Source organism: Oenanthe melanoleuca, chromosome 1 (assembly GCF_029582105.1).
Source record: "Oenanthe melanoleuca isolate GR-GAL-2019-014 chromosome 1, OMel1.0, whole genome shotgun sequence".
Taxonomy (NCBI): Eukaryota; Metazoa; Chordata; class Aves; order Passeriformes; family Muscicapidae; genus Oenanthe; species Oenanthe melanoleuca.
In genome coordinates, this window is record NC_079333.1 from 54,483,628 (window position 1) to 54,505,573 (window position 21,946).

The 21,946-nt window shown below is 39.9% G+C and overlaps 2 protein-coding genes across 9 annotated transcripts in view; one reads left to right on the forward strand and one right to left on the reverse strand.

Annotated features, from left to right (window-relative positions):
• ENOX1 (ecto-NOX disulfide-thiol exchanger 1) overlaps positions 1-9,812 on the forward strand; it is a 350,623-nt gene extending 340,811 nt beyond the window's left edge. For all 6 annotated transcript variants that reach the window (XM_056495979.1, XM_056496027.1, XM_056496009.1 and 3 more), the window contains 3 exons: positions 3,080-3,182; positions 6,140-6,225; positions 8,857-9,812. In XM_056495979.1, the coding sequence (XP_056351954.1) occupies positions 3,080-3,182; positions 6,140-6,225; positions 8,857-8,988 (321 nt within the window). In that variant the 3' untranslated portion in view covers positions 8,989-9,812. The remainder of the gene's footprint in view (positions 1-3,079; positions 3,183-6,139; positions 6,226-8,856) is intronic.
• Positions 1-21,946, reverse strand: part of AKAP11 (A-kinase anchoring protein 11) — a 384,481-nt gene that overhangs the window by 13,373 nt on the left and 349,162 nt on the right. The window lies entirely within an intron of this gene.

Consider the following 21,946-nt stretch of genomic DNA (forward strand, 5'->3'; position numbering starts at 1 on the left):
AAACCTGCTGAAGGAGACTGCTTAGGGCCTCAGAAAATATAACTTGCCAAATAAAGAATGGTCTCCAGGAAAGAAAGGGAATCTAATGCAGCATATATTAAATAATTTTCCTCGGGCATCTGGTGATCAGTGGCTTTTTCTCATATCAGAGAGGTGAACTAACTGGTTTTTTCCAATTATTTATTGCCTCATTCACCTTTGTGCTCTTAAAAGTCTTGTTTCTGTGGGTTAACATAATTAGTTGTTCTAAAAAAGCGTAAATTAACTGCATGAGAGTTTGTAAAGGCTTCATAGGTACCAGATTTGTATCTGCAGTATGCTGTCAGATTCTTAAGGTTTTCACTTATGCTATAATTAGCCCAGTTTCTGGGTGAATTTCACACCCATTTTTTAGACCCAATTATGCAGTTTCTCTTAAACCACTATTAATTTCAAGCAGCATTGCTACTGAATTCTGATCTACTTTATGTGACTATACACATGCTGTATATTTGCATGGCCTGTGCAAACTTCTTTTGGCTGCTGAATACATCAGAATGATCTAATTTATTATTTTGTGAGGCAGGTAGCATTGGATAACAAAAACCTCTCCTTTTAAAGTATCCAAGAGCCTGCAACTTTCTTCTAAAGCCAGTGGTTTGCTGAGTATCTATCTCTGTCACTCATTTCCTCAGGCTTCCCCATATAAAAAATTTTACTCTTTTCTCCTGTGTTCCAACACAGAGCTAAGGAAGAGTTGATGTGACTTCCTTTAGCATCCATTTACACTGTCCCATAAATCATACAAAACGTTCTGCACAGGCTCAAATCTAGGCATTAAATGGGAATCCATCTGTTCGTTGCTCCCAATGGGATTATAGTTTCTTTCTCTGCATCACTGCTTGACAAAACTTCTAATCCCACCTGAAACTGTGAGTGTGCTGTGTTTGGGGCCTGTTATATCAAATACACATCTCTCTGCTCCCACCTTCCCCTCTCAGGAATTGCTATTTTTAGACTGCTTTTCTGTCTCTGATGAAGTCAAAGTTACATCCTAACCTATACAAGTTCTGGTGGCATATGCTGCTCTGCTTTTCTGCTGCAGCATCACAAAATCTGTCATCCAGCTCTGTTCTATCTGTAACCCCCTTGTCATTACTGCCCTCTTGGAGAAAGCCATGTAAACACCTTTTATTTCTGTTTCTTGCCTGGGTTTCCTTTCACTGCTTTTGGATGTCATGGCCAGCAGTAGATCAGAATTTGCATTAGTCTTTGGCTCTGCCAGGAGGTGAATCAACACTGCTGGACAATTTAGAGCATGCTGCTGCTATGATGTGCCTTGTGCATTGCAACACTGCAGGAGGGTTAGGTCAAGATGATGCAGCTGCCAGAGCACCCAGGAGCACCATTATTTTAAGAAGGGATCACTGCCAGCTCTTGAACTGCAGACTCCCTAAACTAAAACAGACAACTAAAAAGCTATTTTACCTCTACTAACTAAAAAGCCAGCAAAGGCTGTGCATGACTACACACAGATCTGTGGCCAGGAGAAATGCCTCAGTGGCCATTGCAACTGCAGCAAACCCCAGTAGACCCCACACCTCGTTCTGTGTGAGCCAGGGCCTGTCAGAGCCCCTTGTGCTGGGGGCTGAGGATGTGTGTCACTTGTGTGCACACAGAGCTCCTTAGCTGGCACGTGGCAGCTCATTCTTCTTTGTGGCACGAAGAAGGAGCACTTGAACCCAGAGCTGCAGGCCTGTGAAGAGCACAGACACATCACTGGGGGATTTGGGTGATGCTGTTTGTTGTTCCTTTTTCAATTAAAAATGAGGAAGTGTGTGTCTCTTTTTACCAGTCTCACAGACAGGGAAGCCTTTAGTCATCCATAAAGTGGCACATTTGACATATTTTGGAGTTTTTGCCTTTTTTTAGCGTGGATTATTCACACCTTCCAAAATGCCTCAGAGCAACCCAAGCCCGGTGTCCCTCTTTTATTGCCAAAAATGCTTTCCAAAAATTTTGGAGCAAGGCACCACACCATGGGTGTGTCCTACATGAGCCACATCATTATACCAAATAGTACATATTTGCTTGCATTTAAGGCTGCCCAGTCCCACACAGCTCCAGCAGCTTACCTTGGCCCACTCAAACAGAACAAGGGCACCATTCCTTCCCAGTGCCACTTCCCAGCACCATGCTCCCTGCCCCTGAGGCTGTGCATGGAGCTGCTGAGCGTTTCACAGAGCAGATGCAGCGGCGTGAGTCACTGCCTCACCCAGCAGAGAGCTATTGCACGTTGGCTGCTCCATGGAAACAGCCCATGGATGTGCTTGAAGATGGTGCAATGCACTCTGAGGCCACTTGCATGCCTTGGAAATTATTTATTTACTTTGCATATGCCCTGTCACACAACTGCCTGGGTACTGTCGATGGAGCGTCTGCTCTGTGATCTCTCAGATGAAATTTAGGTCTCTGATTTCAGAATAAAATAGCTCCAAGTAGGAGCCTTGTTTGCCCTTCAGGTTGGTGCTCTTTCAGTCCCTTAAACAAGATAGTTTAATGCAAACCACCTATTAGGAATGGTCTTCCTGAAATGTGCCAACACCCAAAACATGCCTGAGAATTGTTTGGGATGGCCCAATGCCATGCCAGGCACTGGATAAAGAGTGTAACAGGGCAGAGGGTTGTGCTCTGCAGCTAAAAATGTTGTTAGTGGCTGCTGAATTTACTCTTATGGCTATAGCTGAATGTCTGCATCCATGTTCCCTGGAGGTGCTCTTGGTTTACAGCTTTAATAGCTACAAAATGTGAGTTTTCTGACCATCCCCACAATCTCTTCAGCTGTTATAATGAAGAAGCACTGGCAACAAAGTTGTTACTTACTTCACAAGCAAAATTTCTCTTCTTGGCAGCACTTGGCATAAAGGTAGTTCAAAATGTGTCTTAATATTCTGCAAACGAATTGATTATTTATAATTGTCTTGTCTTTAGATGTGAATTAAAGTAATGATTTTTTTATAGAGTTGAAAGGATGAAGACAAGTTTAATTGAGGTAAATGAAATCTACATGACCACCTGTTTGTTTTTTTAAACTTTATAGGAAATCAATGTATTGACAGTAGCATTGGTCAACCAGGACAGAGAAAAAAACTCAGAAAAACGAAGCCCAGGTCTAAAATCAGAGAAAGAGGCACTTTTAATAGGTAAGATAACCCCAAAGAAGACTTTTGAGAACAAAATACCTTCTAACAAGTTTCTGTTTTGCATATATATTTACACACATCTTTGTTCTAATACAAGTAAAAAAGAAAAATAAACTTTTTTTTTTTTTTTAATCTGTTTTCATAATGGCTTTTAGAAAGAAAAATCCTAATATACAAGTGAACTTTGCCTTTCTGAAAAATTCTGCAAGTTAATGAAAGGATTTCAGGTGTGAAGAAAATTGCAGGATCTGCATTTAGTCTTGAAGCATGAATGTCTAATGGCTTTATTTACATCAAGATTTAGCAGGCTAGAGTTGTATGGCTTGTTATATGATTATTAGACAAAGTGGTGAAGGAGAAGGGGATGGAAATAATATTAGTAAACTACCAAGCAAAAATACATACACTGCATGTATTAAGCAAGCCAGATTTATGCCTTTGACATTAGGTAAGGGAATTAGCAATATGAATACTTATAAAGAATACCACAAGGACTGTCATACCCTTTACCTAGAATAAAGTTTTTAAAATAAACTCTTAAATAGTGCCTAAAGCTAAAGCTTACAGGCAGTGGGCCAGCAAACTGGTATCAGGCATTTAGCCACACAGAACTGGCTGTACCCATGCTACCCTTGGAGGGAATATACCCCATTTAGACCTGTGCATATTTTGGGTTTGGTCTCAGTGGGATAAGTTTTCAGAGAGCACAAAGGCCCACAATTCCAAAGTGTACCCTATGGCATGGCAACAGAAATGTTGACCTAAAAGAACAGGTTTAATTTCTTTGGTGTGGTCTTTTCACAAATCAGTGGTGTCCTGATAAAAAATAGCTCCAAAACTACCTTAGTTTGTTTAAATGCATTCATTTTCATTACCTGGGCATCAGGAAGATTACTGGTTTATTGCTGAGGCACAGATTCAGCAATTCACAAATTCAGTTCAGACCAAAGAGGTCATTGGAAAGCGAGGAATGTATTTAAAATTTTAAAAAGCTTAGTGCACAAACTCCCAGTGATCAGTGAGATGCAAAAGAGTGGAATGTACAGAAATGTATGACTTGATTGAATTCTGCTTTTTATAATTTAATCTGAAACTGTTAATTGCAGGGGACAGTACTTGATCTTTTCATTCTGTGAGAAAGACAGCAAACATGGGATTTTAAGAACAGAATAGCAAACTTTTTTTTTATGTCACTCATATTTGACTGTAACAAACAATGGCAGTGTCCCAAGGTGGGTCCCATACATCTGCTGCTCAGTGGCACACTCAGATAAACAGAATAACCTCAGTTCAGATATTACTGGTCATAACACTCCCACAACTGACTCAGAGCTCCAAGATGAAAGATTCCTCAAGATGGATTTCATGTTATCTCTTCCTCTGAGGCATGGGAAAATGGGCCTAAAATGGGCCTTCCCTCCATCCATTCACTAAGTTTTCCTGTATTTAAAATATAAAATGTTGTCTTAGAGGAAAAGGGCATAAAAGAAAAAAAAAATTTATCATGGAACTCCAGTCAATAACTACAAAACATTGACAAATTACTTATTATTTACATTGTATGAAAGAGCTGGCTTTGAATATCCTGAATTGAAAAGTTTCAGGAACCACACAACAGATCCAATGCACTGGTAAAATGTGAGTTGAGTACAAATTGGATTTCCAGTCATCTCATCCAAGTGTGGTTGTCTTGGTTTTTGCTTCTAGAGCTCTTGTGTGGTTACCTGTAGTCACCCTCAGCACAAGGAAGGTCACTGCTGCTAGGACTTGCCATAGTAAAATATTTAATACATGCCACTCCATATGCAGGACCAGAAGTTTGTACATGCTGTTTGAAAAGTGGAGGAGGTAAAAAAGGTGTTCTTTGCAAAGCTAGTCTAAAATGCATTCAATATTGCTTATCAGTTTCAACCATGGCCAGTACTTGGGGAAAAACAAAATCCAAGATTATCCTAATTCATTCAGCATCAAGGAAGCAGTATGGCATGCAGTACACAAGATACAGTGACCCATTTTTGTCATTTGTAAGCATTTTTAATCCTGGTGTTTATGATTTAAGTATAAGAAACTTCCCCTAGGGTGGTTCAGCTAAGAAGCCAATCCAAAGAGAGTTGAAAATATTTGTTCAGCTCTCCCCAAACAGCAAGTAACACACATGCCATTTTGTATTTTCACTGTTTGCTTAGAAGAGGAGAAATTGGATACTGCTTTTAAAGGCAATACTGATGCCCCAAATCTTGTTTTCTCTGGTAAGCATTATTAATGCTGTTACTTGATTTTCACTGCAGAAAAAAATCTCTAGACTTAGATCCTGACTCTTTCTAAGCCACTTTTAATTCCCATACCTTTTATAATCATCCTGAGAACAACAGTGAAGATAGACAGAATACGCTCTCTCTTAAGAAAATGTAAATAAGCAAAAATGTCATAAAGCATTTGTGTTTTCTTCAGCAGTAGTTAGGGATAATACAGATTAAACACTTTTCATAACCAGCATCTGCATAATTGCTAGAAAAATTCGAGGAAGTGAGGGTTCTGACACTATTGTATGAAACATTTTCACAACAGAGAATCCTGTGAAGGGGAAAAAAAACAATAATTTTATCATTACAATATCCACAATTTTATATTGGTAAATCAAGCATAAAATTAGTAGTTGAAATGCTCCCAGTAAGGCTTTGTTTAGAAATTCTTTTATTCATCAGTATATTATCTTGGTCACTTACTTGCTAACTGCTGTCATTCCTGAAGATGAGCTATTGTATTTAGCATGTTACTATGACTGTATTAAAAATGTGCTGTTTTGTTGTGTTTATTGGGTTGTGCAAGGAAAATAAGAATCATAATTTATACTGAAAAACCTGCAAGAACAGACCCTTCAGAATTATTTTGCCTTTTTTAACAATACAGTATCTGAGATAATTTTAATATTTTGTGTCTGTCTGTTTTTAATACAGGTATCATATCCACATTTCTTCACGTCCACCCTTTTGGAGCCAATATAGAGTATCTTTGGTCTTATATGCAGCAGTTGGACTCTAGGGTAAAAAAAAAAAATTAATCAAAATCTGTTTTCTCTTCAGAAATATTGTATTATTCTTTACTGCAGGTTAAACTCTTCATGCATTTCCATTAGAAAGATAATGGGATATGGGGCTTGGGGGTTTGCAGTCTTTATTAATTTGCAAATTACAGTGCAAGTGCTTGTGTTGAGGTCTTTGCCTTGCACTGCTTAGCTATCCTTTGTGGCACAGAAGAGCAGAGCTCTAAATGGCAAAGACTAGCAGCTGATTTTATGACACATGATTCTGAAATATAGCTGCAGAGAAAAAAAAAGCAGAACAAGAGGCAGGTGTGGCCATGGCCATCAAAGTGTGCAGTTTTAGGAGATGGCCCTTTATCCTTTGAAAAGCTGTGTGTGTCACACTAAGCTGAACCTTCATCAACACAGGAATGGACCATGTTGTATGTCCTTTGTCTCCATGTGGGAGGAGAGATAACCACATCAAGGAATTGGATCAATTAATAATTTCAGTGAAGCTGTGGCCAAGACAAGACAGTATTCAGTGTTTTATGCATCAGTTCATACAGTCCACAGCCAATATATACCTGTAGTATAAGATTCTTTGACTTACTTTTTAATGTCTGCTGTAGAATGAGATGAAATCAAGCCCTCAAATATGCCTATTCCTCTGCACTGAATATTAAGCAAGTCACAGGTGAGAAGCTCAAGTGTGAAATGATCAGGTGAATGGTACTCCAGGTGCTAAACAGTGGCTCTGCAGGATGCCAGGCTGCAAGAGGCACTTAGCAGGGTCACCCTGCAGCCAGCCACCCACATCTGCCAATATTTGGATGATGGTGTCTCCCAGATCTTCTTGCAACACAACTCCTTTGATCCTAATAATGTTTTGTTCCTGATCAGCCCCCTCAGCTCATAGATAATCAGCTTCCCATTGCTTTGATGGGCTGCTTTGATGGGCTGCTTCATGCTTCTGGACAATCCTGGATCCTTCCTCTGTCTCTATGAAAAAATGTAGAGCTGAAAGCTGAGGAGATCCTGTACTAGAGGGTCACTGGAATTACAACAGGCTGCACTGATGAGTGAGGAAGGATGATGAATTTGTTAGGCACTCCCTTCAGGCCATGGCAACTCAGGTTTGCTAGTGCTTTACAGCCCACTGCCACCCACAATGAAAAGGGAATAGGGGATGAGGATAGGAGAAAGAGTTGCCCTGCTGTGGTCCCTTCTTGTGCATGACTGTGGGCTCTAGTTGTGGCTCACATAAGTAACATGTGGGCTTCTGTGAGCTGCCAGGGTCAGGCTCTAGACTTGCAAACAGAGCCCTCAAGGCAGGAGCACTGTCTCCATCTCTGCAGCTACCACCAGACCTACCTGCTGCATAATAAACACAAGCTGCAAAACTTGACCTCCTTGGTTTGTTTTGGAAGCGACTGCTTGTAGAAACAAATTACTTTTTAATGGCAGGATCCAGAGATGCAATCTGAGAGATGAATTTCAATTACTTGCCGTGGTTAGCCTGTCATTCCTGCCTGAACAGCAGTGATAAGGTCAGCACACCCGTGTGGGCTGAGGGCTCGGTACAGAGCTCAGATACATTGCACAAAAGTAACCAGACACCCACTGCTGCCATGTGAGTACTTAAAAGATGGATTGGATCATGCTGAGGCTTTAGTCTGCCTTCAACATTGAGTTTTGGTGACACCCTTAACAAATCATTTAATCTTTCTGCTGCACTAACCTCTACAGAAAACTAAGAGACAATAGATATTTTCTCTCCTTCCTCGGGTGTACTGAGGTATAATTAGAACATTTTAGGTTTATATACTGTTTTTAAAAGGAAAGGTTTCACCATGGAAGATTTCTAATAGTATGAATAAGCAGAAATATCATTATTTCCAGAAAAACCATGGAGATACCTGTGGATTAGAGGCAGCATCCATAGATTTCTTTGATGTTCCATTCATGACCACCACTTTAGAAGCAGAAGGATAAAATGGCTCATATTCCATGACTGCTAATTTCTTGACTTCCCTACTGATTATACCAGGAAGGTTGCCTTTGTGAAAGTGTTTTCCATAATGAGAGCATCTTGCCTATTAGGAAGGTGAGCAGTCCTTAAGGTTTTGAAATGGTAAAAGCATCCTGACCAATGCAGAACAGGGAGCTTTGCTGCTTAATTCTCCAGGGCTGCTGGACTGGGTAAGATCCAGGGAAGATGGCTCCATGGATAGCCAGCCTTCAGTAACAACAGGGAGCTGATTAAAGTCTTTTTGAAAGAGAAAAACACGTAGGCTGAAAAGAAGAACAAGGTCCCATCTGCTTCCTCCTCCTCACAAGAACATCCATGACTGTAGTTTTTAGATGGACTTTGCACCACACTGGCCACAGCCCCAATATGGCAGTTGTCATTGCTTTACAGTGGAATGCCACCTACAAGAGCAAAATCATTCCTGCAAGCAATATACACTTGCTTTGGGGTCTGAAAGTCATGTCAGGCTAAGGTTAAAAAAAAAAAAAGAATGATTGACTGTTTTCATAGGGCTTGGATTCATCTCCCCCCCACCCCTATTATATCTGTTCTTAATGTTTCCTCTTTACAAGCTACAGGGCAGCTTTCTCACTTGAATTTTACCTTTGTTTCTCTCTCAGATTTCTGCAAATGAGATAGAAATGCTTTTGATGAGACTGCCACGCATGTTTAAACAAGAATTCACTGGTGTAGGAGCAACACTGGAAAAGAGGTGGAAGTTTTGTGCCTTTGAAGGAATTAAAACTGTCTGACTGTGACTAGTAATGAAGCTATGCAGAAGAAGAAGAATTCCTAGAGCATGGCAGGGTTATAAAGTATTAAAGTGAGAAGTTTGGGTTTGGGCACATAGTAGTATGTTTTCAAAGTTATCCAAGCCTATTTTAGTTACATTTGTGACGTTCTCTTGTGAGTGGAAATGTAGTTGTGCACCAGTTCCTAAAATAAAATAAAATTTTTAAAAAAAGTTTCAAAATGTGACAGATTGTTTCCTATGAAAACTGAAGAAAGATACCACAGTCATAATGATTTCAAAATACTACATGTCCTACATCTAAGAAAAGCTCATTGAGCAAACAGTTAAGGAGGAAGATTGCCCAGTTATGGTCGCTCAGCTACAGCAATTTATATGTAATATGTAGTTGAACTCATAAAGTTTTCTTATAGGAACTTCTTTCTGTTTAGTAAGAGAATTGAGTAATTTTACAGTGAGGAAAAGCATACCAAAAGAAAACTTGAAGATGTGTCTGAAGTTATTGTATTTTGTAAATTAAGTTATATGCTGTACCAGGGATTTTTGCCTTATTGAAAGAGGCCTGAAAATGTGATTGGAGTCCTCAAGAATGCTTTATCAAGAATATTATTTTTCTAATGTAACTATTCTCCATTACAAGTTCTTTTAACATGGATTGCTTATCAATTTTCATAAACATGTAAATAAGGAGGAAACCAGTGTTACTGTATTGTATTTGGTATGTAACATTCAGGTTTATGCATCAAAATAAATATTCAGTTGCATTACTGTTACAAATTTTATAGCAGATATATTAATTTTTATCAATAAATATGACTTCTACCATATTGTTTGTATAAGTATTTCTTCTGACGTTATTGAATTTTAATTGATCCAGCAAGAGTCTCCTGGAACTTTTCTTTCCCTTACCTGAACTATTAATTGCAGATAACTTGATTAAATGAATTATAAATCAAAAAAGAGCTTTCAATATTAGCTAAGATTAAAATAATTTAAAATACTGGTAGAGGAAGTACCAGCATGGATCTTTGATTTTTTTTTTTTCTTTTTTCAACAAGCAGATGGGTGAAAAATGAACATATTCAAATTTCCCATTTTCATTGCTGTATTGGGAAAGAACTGCTGTGGGTAAGAAACAGCATCCCCCTCTCTGCCACACCCCTGTTCAGGCACCCAGATACATGTCAGAGTGATGTTTCAATAAACAGCAATTAGTGTCAAATGCATTTAGTAGTGAAGGAATTCTCCAACATGGCTTTTTGTGATTGGTGCTTTAGGACCTATTTCTCTTCTGGCATCTACCTGGAATATAGAAATACTAAATGAAATGCTAATTGTGTACAAAAGGGGAGAAGAAAGAGGCTTAGCAGGTCTATTATGGGAAAAAAATTATGCTTTCAGGCAGTACACACAAAATTTAAAAAATCAAGTACATCTCAATTATGGTTGCTATAGAGCCTGTGATAAGTTACTCAGGTGAAGCTAGTAATTATATGCCCATTATGTTAATGAAAATTAACTAGTTTAATCCAAGTAACAACTCCTTCCTCTCTTGAGATCATACAGTTTCATGAATAATTCTGGCAAAAATGTGTTAGGTCTGACAGCTTGTATTTAGCTACTGTAACATAAATGTGTATGGATGCCACTTAGGCTGGGGAAAAGAGATGTGAGAAAACTTTCACCTCAGCATACTCCATGTCATACTTATTTATTATATTCTGTCGTTTCTTTCCTCGTATCCTCCTTTTTTCCCTTTATATCATCATCTCTCTCACAAAACAACTTCATATCCAGACAGTCCAAAAGCCTTTTTTTTTTTTTAACAGAACCTTGTAATCTAATCACTAAATTTGTTTTGTATGTATTTTTCTTTTTTTTTTTCTTCATGGGTTTTTCACGTGTCCAGACCATCAGAGCTTTAGAAGGGTACCTTTTTAGTCCTTGTATAGTATGAGCTAAAAGGGAACCTCCTTCACAGGCTTCTAGATACTGCCAAAGAAGATCTAAACTTTGAGTATGAATAGCATCCTGCAATATTGTAATGTGTCAGTTGAGAAATTGAAACCCAGGAAGATCCTCAGTGAGTATCAGGTTGAGCCCAAGAAGTAGCTTTGACTTTGTGTGCTCTGGGGCAAGTTGAATTAAAATAATTTAGGTGCTGAAATGTGCCTATGATGACTCAGGGTATCCAGCTGGGAGTTCTGCAATTAATACAATGAGATTAATAACAAGAAAGACACTTTTCAAACAGGATTTGATACAGGATTTTTTTTTTTTTAATACAGGAAAGCCACCTAGACTGGACATTAGGGAGCATGTTTTAATGAGATGATGGCCAAACACTTCCAGAGAGGTGGTCAATGCCCCAAGGCTGTCAATGTTTAAGGACATTTTTCTTTAATGACATGATTTAGCTTTTTGTCAGCCCTGATGTGGTCAGGCAGTTGAAATAGAAGATCCTCATAGGTCCCCACAAGACCTAGAGCAAGTTTCTGCAGCTGAGTCAGGTTGAAGGAAGATGTACATTTGGCAAAGGCTCAAAGCCTGTTACAGTTAGCAGGATATTCACAACAGCAGTTAAAAAAAAAAAAAAAAAAAAAAAAAAAAAAAAAAGGCCAAAGAGCTATCACATCGAGTTAACCATGAGCTCAAGAGATGAGACTGAACAACAGCCTGCCATGCAACTGCAAGTTATGGAAGAAAGTTATAGCAGTGTCCCTCTTCTCAAATAGGGACTAGTGGAGCAGGAGATTTGGTTTCTATCTGTTCAAACATGCTGAGGGTATTTTACAAGGAGTTGTAAGTTAGTTGTCCTGAGCTCCTGTTCTCCCAGGAGTGCTTTTCGACCATGCTCAGCTTTGAACTGCCTTGGACCGATGGCAGGGCTGATTTCATCACCTTAGAGGGGCCAGCCTCTCACTGCACTCTCTCTGATTCCCACTAGAAGGATTAAGAGATACACTGTGCAAAACCTCGTGGACAAATGTGCACTTAACCCTGCACTTTCAAAGGAGATAAGGGTAACATGTCCACAAGAGATGTTTTACGTTTGATCATGTTTGATGAAGACTGCATTATCCCCATCACTGAAAAGGAAATTCTTAATATCTCCTCGTGCATAGTGGAGTCAATTGTTTATTGAAGTGTGTGTGTTTAGGGCAAAACTTGCATGTTCAGGACTACCAGAGCATCACATTCACTTAAGCAACAGCTATACTGAGACTTAGAGAAAATCCTGAATCAAGCTATGCTACATTTAGCTACACATGATGTGCAGCAAATGCTGTGGAATCTAAAGCTAGAAAATTGGATGTAAGAGCATTCTGGGTGGTTTGTTTAAGTAAAAATCCTGGTCTTGCAAGCATTGTTTTATTTAAAATCAGAATGGCTTTGACAGTCAGTGTTAGTATGACAAAAATGTTCTGGGATGATATGAGTTGATTTAGGGAAGGAGGTTTGGAGATAAAAGGAGGGAAAGGAGAGAGCTTGCTCTGGAAATTCTTCTGGTGCCTCTGGCATTAAAAGTGGGAGGTTTTTAAAATATCTCTTTTTTTTTTTTTTTTTTTTTTTTTTTTTTTTTTTTTTTTTTTTTTTTTTGTGTGTGTGTGTGTGTGTGTGTGTGTGTGTGAAACGGTACAAGTTGTCCCTTGACTTGTCCCTCTGGTTATCCTATGTTCTGCAGCTCTTTTGCCCTAAATTTTCCCTCGAAATGAAAGTAGAAACAGCATCAAATTCTTTCTGCTTCTGTGTGTGACTGCTTGGACAGCAAAAACTCACTATGTATTTACTGAGTTAAAACTGAATGTTTCAAGAACATGTAAGTCAACTGAAAAAGAAGCCAGATCAGGACATTATGCTTACAAGGTACAGATACTCTGACTATATAAACCCATTACATTGAATTTGTAAGCAAAATCAAATAGATATGCTCAGGAGTACCTTTGATTAAGTGTTTTGCCTCACACTGGGTAACATTGTGCCTGTTCAGATTTAATAGGCTAGCTCCAATGTCAAATGCACTTTCAACAGGGATTTTTGTGCGTTAGCAAGAGGAAAAATTATATATTCCTTTAAACCTAGCAGACAGCATTCCTGCAATCATACCACAGACATATTACAACTGTTTGCTCAGGCTGGTAAGTACTTCTTGCCAATTTATGTACTTTTATATACATAACATTGAAGCCTAAAAATAACCATTGACTTGGACTGCTCATGTCTTAGCCATGTCACTGTAAATTCTATAGTGATCCCAAAGCTTATGGTGGATGAAAATACACCTCCCATAAAAGCATCCAGCCACAATCAGGGTTATCAACTGATGAAAAAGATAATTTTTTGCTTGATAGTTTCTTAGAAGATTGGTGTTGTCAAAATTGTGTCCTAACTTTCTGACTTTGTTTTTTTAGGCTTCTTCTAGCCAGTTTTGCTTTTCTCTGCAGGATTAAATAAACCTTTAGTACTGCATGTTTTCTCCCCGTGAAGATATTTATTTATTGTAGTTTATTTACTTCTCAGTATTCTTTCTCATAAGCTAAACAGATTGAGTTTTTAAGTGTTTAGCTATAAAGCATTTATCTTCTCTTCCTCTAATCATTGCATCTTTTTTTTTTTTTTTTTTTAAATATCCTTTCCAATTTTTCAAAACTTGCTTGAAAATGTGTGGAGAAAAACTGTTGTTTGAATTAAACTGATCAGTTTGCAGCATACAGACATCTCTGCTCCAATTCATGTCTTTGCCTCCTATTCCTGCCAGACTATGAGCTGATCACCAATGTCAAAGCAGTAACAAGTGAATCGCTGTTGGGTCATTTTCTTTATCCTGGTGTAACAGATTCCTCAGCACAGATAAATTTCAGTCTGCTAAAGCCTGGCTTTTTTACCCCCACTGACAGTCTTGCTTGTGCAAGGCCAAAGGTCTCACCCCACGAAGGTGTTTTGAGGCTTAGATGCCATGCACAGTCCTGTTCTTTGCTATGGGGTAGGTTTGGATAACTCTCAGATGATTACAGCCTTTCATGATTGAAATGGGGTAATCAGATTTGCTGTCAGGGTGCTCTGATCACATCAAGCATTCAGAGGGCAATGGCACAGGCTTTGTCTAGACTGGGGTTTAAAAGCGTGTCATTAGCACATATTAGCTGATACATTTTAAAAGTCTGATGCAGACAAGGCATAATGCCTTTAATGTGAAAAGCTGGCTGAGTTAGGCCCTTGGGCATTGGCGTTGACACTGGTTTGTCTATTTTAGAATTTTAGAATAAGTTAGCTGAGGGCTTGTCTGCAAAGACCAGTTAATTGGGAAGAAGATAGGCTATGAATATAAAGGGCTGCTCCAGAACTTAAGGCCAGAAAAAGATTCATTCTCAAGAAGTTGCTCTGAAATAGCTCAATATAATAGTAATATACAATTAACTAGATAAGTTTTACCTCACTTTTTTTTTTTTTTTTTTTTTTAACTTTCCAAAGAAAAAAACAGTTCCTATATTAGAGTTGTTGTATTTCAAAATTAACCCTCTGGTGCATTTCTGTTTTTATCACTGCTCCTCACTGAACACAGCTGATTAGCCTGGTTGTGTCTGGGGAGGAGGTTGGAAAACTTGTACACTCTGCAGATCTGATTGCTGACGTTAAAGGCTGACTTGCATTTCACAGGGGGAAGACATGGTAAGCTGGTGAGAGGAAATGTGAGTGAAGCAACAGAAGACCATAAAATAGGATTAAAAATAGAGACTGGAGGGATTTTGTTAGAACCTGGCGTTACATCAAAAAAAAAAAAAAAACACCCCACGCAAATCCCAGGACATCCCAGAAGCCTGTTATAAACTAAGGAGGGAAACAAGGAAGAAGAGGAGATAAAATTTCATAGTAAAAAACATTGTAAACTATGGTGGTATTGAATTTATGAGAGTTTGTGCATTTCCTCAGTTGGATCTGCCCATGGAGTCAGCTGCCTCAGGTGTCGTGACTGAAACTCTGTAAAGAGAAACTGTCCAAAATTACTCTGCAGTTGGCTTTATCCCAGAAATAAGCTCAGATAATACTAATTTCCAATTGCAGAGAAGCCCCTGGCTGCAAGAAAAATTTGCATCTCTGCCAGTTCAGTGGTCGATGGTGATGTTAGCAAAAACATTTTCCTTGAAGGTTAGTGAGACTATATATTACTCATGGAAAGCAAATATTTGCCAGGTAATCCAAACTCATTTAAGGGTGTCATTTCCACTCCTCCACTCTTACAGGCTGTCACCTTGGTTGAACTTGTCACCTTGGTTAGATGGAGACAAAAAAAAGCTAAAGTCTCCTCGAGGTGCAAAACGCACTTTTGTCTTGAAGAACAGCCATGGATAAACATCATGCCATATTTCCAAGGCTGGTTTGTCCAATAAAGAATTGCAAGGCAGGAGCTGCTTTGCAGGGTGATACTGGAAGCTGGTTTTGCACAATAAAACCCACTGACAGAGAAAGAAGCCAGATGGTGTCTCAACAGCCCAAGTTTTCTAAAACACATTTCCTACCCTGAGGAATTCTTGATTGACAACTCTGGAAACAGGTGTTTTATTTGTCCACAGGGTAGCACAGGGAAGGCATCTAATATTGTCCCAGCAGAGGTCTACAGAAATCACCTGCCATTTCACTTCCATCCCTATGAAGTCCTTGCTTCATCTGTCCAAACTGCAGCAGAAAAGGACATCTGCAGAATGCACATTTGACCCTGAGCTGAGTCCACAGAACTTCAGGTAGTTAAAACTTTAGTTTCAGGGCTGGATTTGAACCTCTGATCTATAAAAGGGGTAAACTTCTGTCTTAAGGAAATTATCCAATGACAGAGGAGGGGAAAAAATATTATCTTTTATGAGTACTTTATTAGTCTTCCCCCTTGAAGAGATTTCAGTGTGGAGGCTGAAATCCCTACTGTTTCAAAGGCTTACAGTCAAGAGCAGGAACAATGCAGGATTTGCAGCCTTTGTTTGATTTTTGTGATCTGTGCAGTTCAAATGTGCAAAGAAAAGCGTGGAAGTGTGTGCCCAGGTGAAATGGAACTGGGCAATGCCACAGAACTGTTGCTTTTCTGCAGTGCAGAGCTTTTTACTTACAGCAACAAATCCTGGGCAGATGGTCAGAAGCTCAATGACGTACGTTGGTCTCACAATCAGGAAATCTGTATATGTTTAGGATTGAGACCTTAAATTCTTGTCTTTCTTTCAAGAATGCTGAGTTTTCTGTCACATGAGAAAGACATCAGGGAGTGATCTGTGGAAAGAGGCCTAATCAAAGGCCAGCTAGAGATGTGGCTGTCACAAAGCACTTATTCCCACAAGCAGTGAAAAGGCTAAGTTGGCCACAGGAGACATCACAGCTGGGATTGTACAGCCTCTGCCCAGTCCAATCCACTCTACTTACTGCTCCCAGGCTATATGTGATACCCTCTGGGCTGTCTTCTTCTGGACTACTTTCTACAGGGTTTCTTCTGGAAAGTTAATTTACTGGTAGTTCAAGCCTTTTTTCAGGCAGTTAACAAGCTGTACCACCAACAGTGGGTGGATCCGAATGGGAGAAAGAACCCGGACAACTTCTTCCTAAATTTGCTACAAGCCTTGAAATTATTTTATTTACAATTTCCAAAAGAGAAGGAGCAGCAAAACCATTTCCAGAAATAACTAGAATAAAGTTTCATCTCCCAGATCCATTTGGCCCACACCTGTTTGACGTTCCCCATCCACACATGCAACCATGTTCAGAAGAAAGCAAAAGGTGTTCCAGAGGTTAAGTCGTGAGGAATTCAAGGCTTTGGCAAGGTTACAAAAAGGTCCCTTGCAGGCAAGCCCACAATCAATGCTACTGTTCTTCTGTGTAACTAATCTAAAGTAAAGTTTTCATTAACTCTCTTTATTTGATGCATTGTGAAACAAACGGAATGAGAATGTTTAGGCTGGCAAAAAAAAGCAACACAAAATCCCACAAGAGCCCAGTGTAACAGCATACATCAAGAGCTAAGTAACAAAGAAAATAGCTCTGGATACACAAAGCCTCAGATTTGCAGCTAGGCAGGAGGTGCACAAGTTTAAAGCTGTGCATGAGTACCAAGGCTCTTCTCCCAGCAGAGATGTTGAGAAGTGACCACTATGTGCCACAATATAGAACATATACAGCACTGCTAAGAAGCTCTCTCAAATCACAGTTATATTACATGGCAACATACTGACTTGGGCTAAGACCTTCCCTTTTTGAATTACTGGGTGTCTGAGAAGTGTCACCAAGCAGAGAGAAAGGAAATCTGTGACCAAACCCAATACTAAAGCTACTCAGCAACACTCCAAAACCCAGCCACACAATGATGTTTTCTATCAAGAATTTGCTTTTAAAAGCCACCAATGCCAGGACTTTCACTGTCATGTGGACATATAGCCAAAGATGTGACAGTTGTCACCCACTCAACTAAATTTGCAGAATATCCTGTCCCTGGAGGTACTCACAACTTCATACTATGGTCCAGAGTGCAGAGCCTAATTTTTCCTTGTCCAGCTGAGCATTTCATCTGCTGAGCAATAGCAAAATGTCCCACTGTCCCAGTTGCCATCACTTCATGCAAGGTTTTATCCATGCAACATGTTCTGAGGACACCTACCAGACTGATCCCCTTCCTGCAGCTGAAGGTGCACACCTGGCTGCTCAGCACTCTCAACTCTGGGGTTCCAGACAGTTCTCAGACCTTTGTGTAGAATAGATTGAGAGCCATGGTCCTCTGACTTCAAAGTTTGAGAATCACTCACATTCTGAGCAACGTAAGGAACCAGAAGAAACACAAGCCTTGAAGAGTAGCCACATGGGTGAGCAGGACATTCTTAGGATTCTAAGGAGACCTTCCTTAAGGTCTTCTTAATCCAGCCTTTATCCCTTCTCTTTCTGTCTGCAGATTGATATGAGTTTGTGTAAGTATGTGTGAGGTCTCTAGACCTTTCAAGTGGATGATGGCTTTTTGTTTCCTCAGTGCATCAGGTCTTTTAGTCTGCTCATTATGTGATTTCTGTTTATTTTAGTGCAAGTCATACATGTAGAGGTGAGTTACAAAGGGAAAATGTCTACCAAGCCACAGAATGGAATACACCTAACAATAAGCTCATATAGAGGGGAAAATGTGCATATAAATTACAATCTGTCCAGTTTACAAAGAAGAAAGGAATGAGCAATTACAACTGAGAGCCCATAAAGATTTATATAAATGCATAATATTAATTAGCCTTGAAAGATGAAAGGCTGCCTACTCAGAGTACTTTTATCCTGATGGACCAAAAGCTATCACTTACTTAAATTTTTATTCAAATATGAGGAAACAAGAAGTCCAAACTGTAGTGTCTAACTGAGACCATGGATTACCAGTACCTATCTTCAGGAACTAGCACTACTCCTACAGGATCTAAATTCAGGAGAGCAACTGTGATTCAAGGCTTGTGCCATATGACTGGAAAAGCAGCTACAAAACTTCTGTCTGGCATCTGGCAGGTAGGGGCAGAATCCAGCCTGCAGCCAGCAGGTTCTGTGTAAACAAGACTGGACCATGTTTTCTCAGCCCAGTCATGCTGGTAAACAAGAACCAGCTTCCACCTATCATTAGGGACGCTGTTTTTCAGGCATTGTGCCAAAAGATGTGAGACTGCAGTCAGCTGAGGAGGAAGAACAGGGGAAAGGGCACTCGGTCCTCACTGCAGGTAGCTGCTGGGAGACCAAGGGTTACAACATCCAGCCAGTGATGGCCTTACTCAAAGCACAGAGAGCTGGAGAATGCTGGCTGGCAGTCACTTTATCTCATCCCAGTCTAGCTCTCAAGCAGACAGACCTAGTGCTCAGTCACATCCACAGTCCTGCCTCCTCATTAAGGGGGTGCTGAGTTTATGAACCCATCTCAGCCGTGGCTCACTGGACATGCCTTCCACAGCCTCCCACCAGCCTACCAACTTCAGTGAAATGAGGAACCTGTTGGAAAATGCTGCCACTTGAGGAGGGCTTTCAGTGGTAGGGACTGTGACTGCTATTCCCTGGGGTGCTCCTACATCTGCAGAGCACCTCCTTGGTGTCACTGTCCCCAAAAGCAATGCCGCTTCCGAATGTATCAGTCAGCAGAGAGCACTGCCACTGCTGACACACACTGCAGTGACTTGTTCACATCATCTGCAAAGCAGGCAAGTCACTCAAAGGTCATGGTGCTGCAGACAAACTAAATAGTTCACTGTAATGTGGGTGGTGAATAATAATGCCAAGCTTTAGATCTTCATCATAGAGGAGAGGATGGGGAAATGTGTGTTTCCCCTTGCTTAAGATTTCTTGAAGATCAGGATCAGGGGAAAATGAATTTGAGAGGATGCAGATAGGAGAGGAGCTCCCTGAATCAACTTTTTTCTCCTTCCATATCCCAGCCTTATATACAAAATGCAACATATATGTTTTGTGTATAAATGAGCAAAACTTGTAGTGCATACCAAATCTGCAATCCAATAATTTGTGTTTGAATGTTTCAGCAACGACTGACTTTGACTACAAACACTTCACAGACTAATTTTCAGATTCATGAATTTTTGCTTCGTTAACCTACATGTTCTCTGAGCTCTTTGCCAAAAAATATTTCCTTTCTTGCACTGAAATGTAGCACTGACACGTGTCAAAGTACTTCTTTTGTACGGGCTTAAGCACACTTCTTCCTCTTTCTGCTTTTTGTAGATTCATACATATTAGACACACATCTTTGGGTTTTAATTATAAAATTAATGTAGACAGCAACCAGAAATAAAGCTGACAAATCTAATTTCCCAAGTAACTCAATATCATCTCAGGATCTCAGAGGAAAACAAAAAAATGTGTCCAAGGGGTTATAAGAATATTTCTAAAGGGACAAATGTTTAAAAAAAGAAAAAAAGATGATCAGATTAATAGAGGAGCATATCCCTAACATCAAAATCTGTATTTATCACCAGCTAGGAGAATGTGATGGTATTTAAAACATTACATAACTTTTCATACTGCTTCTAATCCCAGACATTTTGAGGAAAAAAGCATCTATCTGTCTATCTATCTATCTATCTATCTATCCATCCATCCATCCATCCATCCATCCATCCATGTCATAAATGCATCTTGAAAGCAAATAATTTCTAAAAGAGTTGCTTAATGATCCTATACAATATGTTTGGAATATTTCCTTTTTAAAATACCAATATACAGCCAATTGCAAAACAAACAGCTCTGTAAGGATTCAGTATATCCACACATGAGGGTCAGACTTTAGACTCCACAGAAGCTGGTATTCTTCTCCACTGCCATCAATAGGGAAGGCAATTTCTCAGTTAAGCAATGAAAAAGGAAAGAGTGGGCTGAGAGACATATGGAAGAAATTCATGAAGCCCTGCCCAGGGCCACAGAGAAGCTCAGAGCTGTGTTCATGACAGGGCTCTCCAAAGTCCTCAGCTCTCTTCTGAAGGACTGAGTTGGAGCTGCTCCATGGAATGTTCATTGATCCAGCTCAGCAACATGCCCTGAGCAGCTTCTCCTGCTTAAACCAAACTTCAACAGAAACACAGAGAGCCTTGAGATAAGGACTGGAGGCTTTGCAGGTCTGCATGTTCCCTCCTCCTTGGAAAGCAATCTGGGAACCTGAACCTCAATGTCCAGTGCTCCCTAGTGCAGAAGCAGCCAGGTCACAGGAACTGCATGGCACAGCATCCAGTTTTTCTCACTGCAAACTCTTTCAGGTGATGTCCAAAAACACCCATGTCTACAAGGAGGGAGTCATAGAGACACAACAGAAGCCTTTGCCTACCTAGCTCAGAGACATGCAGATTTCAAAGGATGAGGCCCTAGTTTACTCCCAAAGGCTGGTGTGTGAGCAGAGTGCTTATGCTCCCTCAACAGGCAGTGGAAAAGTTAGGCTGAGAGAGCCTGCAGCACTACTCAGCTTCCCAGATGTAGGTGCCTGTTTCAGAGAGAGGTACTTTTATATCCAGCCAGCTGGGGGGCTCCCCAAACTCCACTGACTGCATGTATGACAGCAGACATGCAGACACCTGCATGTTCATCTGTGTGGGATGTAGCTTAGGCTAACATGGACCATGTCTGCCTGCCAGAGCCAAGGTGAACATTGAGACCTACAATTCCCACTTAATTTTCCAGTCTACTAAAAAACCTAATTCCATCCACAGCCAAAAACTTGCTTGGAGGAACCTGTAGCTTTTGGGCTATGGGTCTTGCTGACCCATCACTATTTTATTTTATACAGTCTCACTCTAAGCTTTGCATGAATGTATTTGGACTCTAGCATGCAAAACTTTCCAGACGCTCTTAAAAGGCTACATTTGGCAGTGGAATTTATGCAAGTGTGTATTAATGATTTGGCATCTTAAAGGGGTTATTTTGAGTGCTATCTTTAACTTCATTACCATTAAATTATTCCAAAGAGATTGTGGCCTATTGCTTTGAACCAATTAAAAAACTCATATGGTGAATTTGTCATAGTCCACAGCCAAGAGTCCATTTAAACAGTGGAAACCAGTTAAGCAACTTTTGGGAGACCAAGAGATGTTTACCTCAGTTATGCAATGTTTACACTTATCTATATTTTTTCTCCATTGAGTGATTTTGCAATGAAAACTTGAACAGGTGGAAATCCATCACAAATACCTAAATTGTTTGGTAAAACACAATCCACACAGCCCTTATTTTGCAAGTAATTATTGCCATGTGCATGCAGTAAAGCTGAAAAGCTTCTAGAAATCAAGTTCCATTTGAACAGTCAATCCCAGGTGGTTTCCAGTCCTAAAGAAGAACATAATAGAAAACAGCATCTTGAGAGAAACATTCATCTCCAATAATTTGGCTGTGCCCTGTAAGGTCAGCATGCAGACAGCCCAAATCTCAGGATTGTAATCCATTTCCCTTATAGATGCAATACTAAAGCACAAAATCAAGGA